Genomic DNA, 5,000 nt, shown 5'->3' with positions numbered 1-5,000 from the left:
CAGCAGCTGCAGCAGGAGATGCAGCAGCTGCTGCAGCAGCAGCTGCAGCAGGAGATGCAGCAGCTGCTGCAGCAGCAGATGCAGCAGCAGCTGCAGCAGCAGCTGCAGCTGCAGCTGCAGCTGCAGCTGCAGCAGCAGACAGTGACGGGCACAAAATGCCTGCCGCAACTAATGGAGCAACGAAGTTCTAAACGAGACTAAGAGACAGTACAGCCAAGCTGCGAGGTGTACGTACACCTGGGGAATATATAGAATGCCATGACGCACTTTGAGACTATTCAGTTTACAAAAAACTTAAAAGGAAATTTCATTTCTGTTGCTCTCAACTGCTGCGTCGCCGCGCCTGCCTAGCCTGCTGTGTCTGTACACCCCAACACGCTGCAGCAGCGCGGCATTTCTGTGCAGCAGCAGCAGCAGCAGCGCGTGCAGCTGCCGCCAGAAGCCCCGGGGGCAGCTTTGCTTCACTGCATGCAGACGAGCGCGGCCCCTGGGGAAAGAAGTGCCTTTGGGCTGTTTTGCCCAAATCTGATTTTGCCTAAAGCTGGGCCTGTAGGGCCGCAGGGGCATGTGCAGCAGCGGCTGCAGCAGATGGGCCCCAGGGGCGCCGCTGCTGCTGCTGCTGCTGCTACTGCTGCTGCTGCTGCTGCTGCAGGGCTGTAGACACAGATGAGTCGGAGCTGCAGCCTCTTAGCAGCAGAAGGAAACTGATTTAAAACCCTAGAACTAATGCTCTTTAAGGGGACCAAGCAGCTCTGTGCCGCGCCGCCTGCCCCGGGCGTCCTGCCGCAGCAACGGCGACTGCAGGACACAGCTGCTGCTGCTGCAACTGCTGCAGCAGCAGCTGCTGCAGCAGGAGCTGCTGGCTTGTAGCTCGTGTGGTAGTGCCAGCAGCGGTGGCGAAGCGACCAGCGGCAACAAAGCCAGCGGCAGCAAACGCCAGCAGCAGCAACAGCAACAGCACCTGCACTTGGAGAAGTTAAGACAGTAGAACAGTAGCACTACTCAAAGCAGCAGCTGGTGATGGAAGCAGCAGCAACAGCAGCAAGACAAACACCAAAAGCAGGCCTAGACTGACGCTTAAGAATTCGTGAGTCATTAAAAAGGCATAAGTTCCTCTTTTAGTCTATTTGATGCAGCTTTTACCAGAAGAAGGTCCCAGTAAGGGGCTACAGGGGCCCCTGGGGGCCCTCGTCGGGGCCCGCTAAGGGCCTCAATGAGCAGCAGCAGGGGCCCCTGGAGCCTCCAAGTCTGCGTTGACTTTGTGGAGCTGCTGATATTGATAGCAGATAATGTGGCGCCGCAGAAGCTTAATTGCTGAAATTATATTTCTTTTTTAAGTGGGTGTGGCTCTTTCAGGGGGCTTCAGCAGCAGCAACAGCAGCAAGCGCGCTGTTGCTGCTGCAGCATCTCGATACGCCTCAGGGCATCAGAGCTGACTGTGGTTCCTTGACTTTTCTTGCTGCCTTTATTTTCCCCCTTAATTTATTTCTGGAAGACAAGGCTGCAGTAGCAAGAAGCAGCAACACAACCAGCAGCAGCAGCAGCTGCTCAGTGGAGCCCGTGGGACCTGCAGCTGTGCTTCTACGAAACAATGGATAAGCGCGACGCTGCAACAGCAGCAGCAGACGCTGCAGCAGGAGAGGAGGCAGCGCAGCAGCAGCAGCAGCAACGCCGAACGCCCAGAGTCTACAGGACCAGCACAGCGCTAAGCGCAGCAGCTGCTGCTGGGGGGCCAACAGGAAGTTCAGCAGCAGGCAGCAGCAGCTCGCTGCGGCAGCGCTTTTACTGGGATGTGGAGAAGGACGAAGTGACCTTTGCTGACGGCAGCAGTAGCAGCAGCAGCAGCAGCAACAACGGCAGCAGCAGCAACACCATCTTTTCGTCAGGTGAATTTACGCAGCTAGCGCAGCGAGAGGCAGCGGAGCCAATTCCCTTTACCCTAGTGAAAGATATTGTTGAACGGATGCCGGTTAGCATCAGCAGCAGCAGCAACAGCAGTAGCAACAGCAGCAGCAGCAGCAAAGTCAGCAAGTTTGCTGCAGCACGGCAGCATCCGCCCTTCCCGAAGGCTGTCCACCGCAGTCTGCTGCAGCAGCAGCCATCGCAGCGGCTGCAGCTTCAGAATAAAAATCAAGCTGCCGCTACTGCTGCTCCTGCTGCTGCTGCAGTATCTGACGCTGCGGGCACTGTAAACGACTCAGCAGCAACAGCAAAAGCAGCTGCTGCAGCAGAAGCAGCAGAAGCTGCGCGCCTTCTGGGGATTGATCCTGATGAAGTGCAGCAGGCGCTGCAGCAGCTCAAGGAAAGACTAGGGCCTGAAAAGTTTGCCTTTCTGCAGCGGCGAGCGGAGCAGAAGCTGCAGCAGCAGCTGCAGCAGCAGCAGCAAGAGCAGCAGCAGCAAGAGCAGCAACAGCCTCAGCGGCAGCTGCAGCAGCAAAATGCAGCCGAGGGGCAAGAACAGGTGAAGCAGCAGCAGCAAAATAAGTCAAGTGGAGACGGCGAGGCAGCAAATAAAGAACAGGAGTTCCTGCGCTACCGGATAACGCTGCAGCGAGCTCCAGCAGCAGCAGCAGCAGCAGACACAGCAACAGGGGAAGCAACAGCAGCAGCAGCAGCGCAGCCACCCCCCTGTGGTGCCTTTGTGTTTGACTCACGTGAAGCCGCAAAGCTTCGGTGGACAGATCCGCTGCCTGCGGAGGACCCTGCTGCTGCTGCTGCTGCATCTGCTGCTGCATCGCAGCAGCAGCAGGAGCAGAGGCAGCAGCAGCAGTTTGCTGCTGCTGCGGGAGTCCCGCTGGAGCAACCGCAGCAGCAGCAGCAGCAGCTGGCAGCTCTCCGCTTCGACTTCAGCGGGCGGCTGCGGACTGATGCGTGGGGCCAGCAGGCTGCTGCTGCTGCAGTGGTTGCTTTCTGGCAGCAGCTGCTGCTGGGTGAGCCCAGCGATGCAGCAGCAGCAGCAGCTGAAGCGGTGAGGAACGCTGCTGCTGCAGCGGATGAGGCAGGCGTGGGCGCGTGGCTGACGCCTGCTGCTACTGCAGCAGCAGCAACAGCAGCACAAGCAGCAGCAGCAGCAGCAGCAGACCCTCTCGCCTACTACAGGGGCCTCCACCACCACGGGCAGCAGCCAGAAGCAGCAGGATATACTGTGGAGGAGGCGCTGCTGCTGGCCCACAGTGCTGCAGCAGCACAAAGGGCTTTGGCTGTTCGCATGTTGGGGCAGCTGCTGCTGGCCGCGAGGTCCGTTTGCTTCCTTCCCAGCAGCGCAGCAGCAGCAGCGGCAGCAGCAGCAGCGGTGCCAGCACAAGCAGCAGATAAGCAGTCGACCGCGTTTTCTGCGCTGCAGCGGCTGCTTGCTCCCCTACTATTCCCTCAGCAGCAGCAGCAGCAGCAGCAGCAGGCTCTAGCGCTGCGAGGTGGCTTTGGATTTGGCTTGGGGAGATATTTGCGCTTTTTGCTGCTGGATCAGCAGCTGCTGTTTCGTTTGTGCGGCTGCCTCATGTCAGAAGCTGCTGCTGTTGCTGCAGCAGCAGCAGCAGGTCTTGCAAACGTGTTCTTACCAGTGCACCCCACTCGCCGCCTGGGCCCGCTGCAGCAGCAGCGTATGCTGCAGCTGCAGCAGCAGGAAGAGCGGGCTGCTGCTGAAGTTGCTGCTGCTGCTGCGCTGCACCTGCAGCCAGCAGACACCCGCCTTTGCTGCGCTGTTGCCACCCCGTACCTGCTGCACCTGCGCAGCCGCAGCAGAGAAGCTCCAGCAGCAGCAAAGGCAGCAGCAGCAGCAGCAGCGGGCGTTTGCAGCTGCATGCTGAATATCTCCGACTCTGCAGCTGCAGCAGAAGAGCCCTCGCTGTTTCCTCTGGGAGGCCTGGACCTCGTGGGGTGTACGTACACCGCAGGCCCCCTGTGGCCTGCTGCAGCAGCTGCAGCAGCAGCAGATGCTAGAGTGTGTCTGGGCCCTGGCAGCGCCTGGGCAGCTCTTGCTGCGCGCTGGGGAGACTTGCTGCCTCAGCAGCAGCAGCAGCCGCAGCAGCAGCGGCAGAGTCCTCTGGATATACCCCTGGGGGAGTCCTTTGGAAGACACCCGCATGCAGCAGCAACTGACTTCGCGCTGCTGCTGCCGCGCGTGGCTTTGCTGCTGCAGCGGTGCTGGGGCATGGCTGAGGAGGAGCAGCAGCTGGTGCGGCTGCTGTGCGGCCTCTGCACAGGGGGGCCGCAGCAAGTGCAGCAGCTGCTGCAGCATAAACAGCTGCTGCAGCAGCTGCTGCGGCTCACAGAAAGTTTGCTTCTCGGGGCAGAGGCGCGCCACAAGCGGCGTGCTGCTGCTCGCAATCAGGTCCTGCCTGCAGCTCAGTGCCTCCTTGGCAGCAGCAGCAGCAGCAGCAGCAGCAACGCTCTACATGGGAGCAGCAGCAGTGGCAGCGCTGCTGCTGAGGAAACAGATGAACACGACTTAGGGGAGCAGCGGCTTCTGCTGCAGCTGCTGCTTCTGCTGCGCATCTGCGCCAGCCGAGTGGAGAGTCTGCAGCAGCTTGAGCCTTTCTTTGGTCCTTTGGAGCTTCAGGACAGCAGCGACGCTGCAGACGACAGCAGCAGCAGCAGCAGCGTGCTGGGGCTGACGCTGCAGTCTCTCATGGCAGTTGTTGAGCAGCCCGAGCTGCAGGTTTTCCAGCAGCAGCAGCAGCATCAGCGGCAGACGCAGGAGGATGAAGATGACCTCAAGTTGCTGCCTGTCGCATGCGTGCTTCGCGTTGCTGCTGCAGCTAGTGCAGCAAAGCTGCTGCGGCTGCTGCAGCAGCGGGGCAGCTTAGCGGTGCCTGTTGAGCCGCTGCTGCCTGCCTTTGCTGCACATGTTCGCGGCTTTAATCGCCAGCTGCAGGTGCTGCAGGGCCATTTGCTGCTGCAGCAAATGTCAGATTCGGGCGCAGCAGCAGAAGCTAGTGAAGCCACGCATTCTTGCTTCACTCCCTGCTCCTGGCATGCAGCAGGTATTAGCAGCAGCAGCA

At 60.0% G+C, this 5,000-nt stretch overlaps 2 protein-coding genes across 2 annotated transcripts in view; both read left to right on the top strand.

Moving 5' to 3' along the window:
- Nucleotides 1-201, top strand: part of ETH_00031915 (uncharacterized protein) — a gene marked incomplete at both ends in the record, with an annotated part of 210 nt that extends 9 nt beyond the window's left edge. The window contains one exon of the mRNA XM_013378045.1: nucleotides 1-201. This exon is cut by the window's left edge and continues 9 nt beyond it. Within this exon, the coding sequence (XP_013233499.1) occupies nucleotides 1-201 (201 nt within the window).
- Nucleotides 202-1,591: 1,390 nt separating this feature from the next.
- The window catches only part of ETH_00031910 (uncharacterized protein), a gene marked incomplete at both ends in the record, with an annotated part of 3,726 nt that continues 317 nt past the window's right edge, over nucleotides 1,592-5,000 (top strand). The window contains one exon of the mRNA XM_013378044.1: nucleotides 1,592-4,982. Within this exon, the coding sequence (XP_013233498.1) occupies nucleotides 1,592-4,982 (3,391 nt within the window). The remainder of the gene's footprint in view (nucleotides 4,983-5,000) is intronic.

The sequence above is a fragment of the Eimeria tenella genome, genomic scaffold (assembly GCF_000499545.2).
Source record: "Eimeria tenella Houghton genomic scaffold, Eth_scaff72, whole genome shotgun sequence".
Classification (NCBI taxonomy): Eukaryota; Apicomplexa; class Conoidasida; order Eucoccidiorida; family Eimeriidae; genus Eimeria; species Eimeria tenella.
This window is presented reverse-complemented; position numbering and strand designations above follow the sequence as displayed.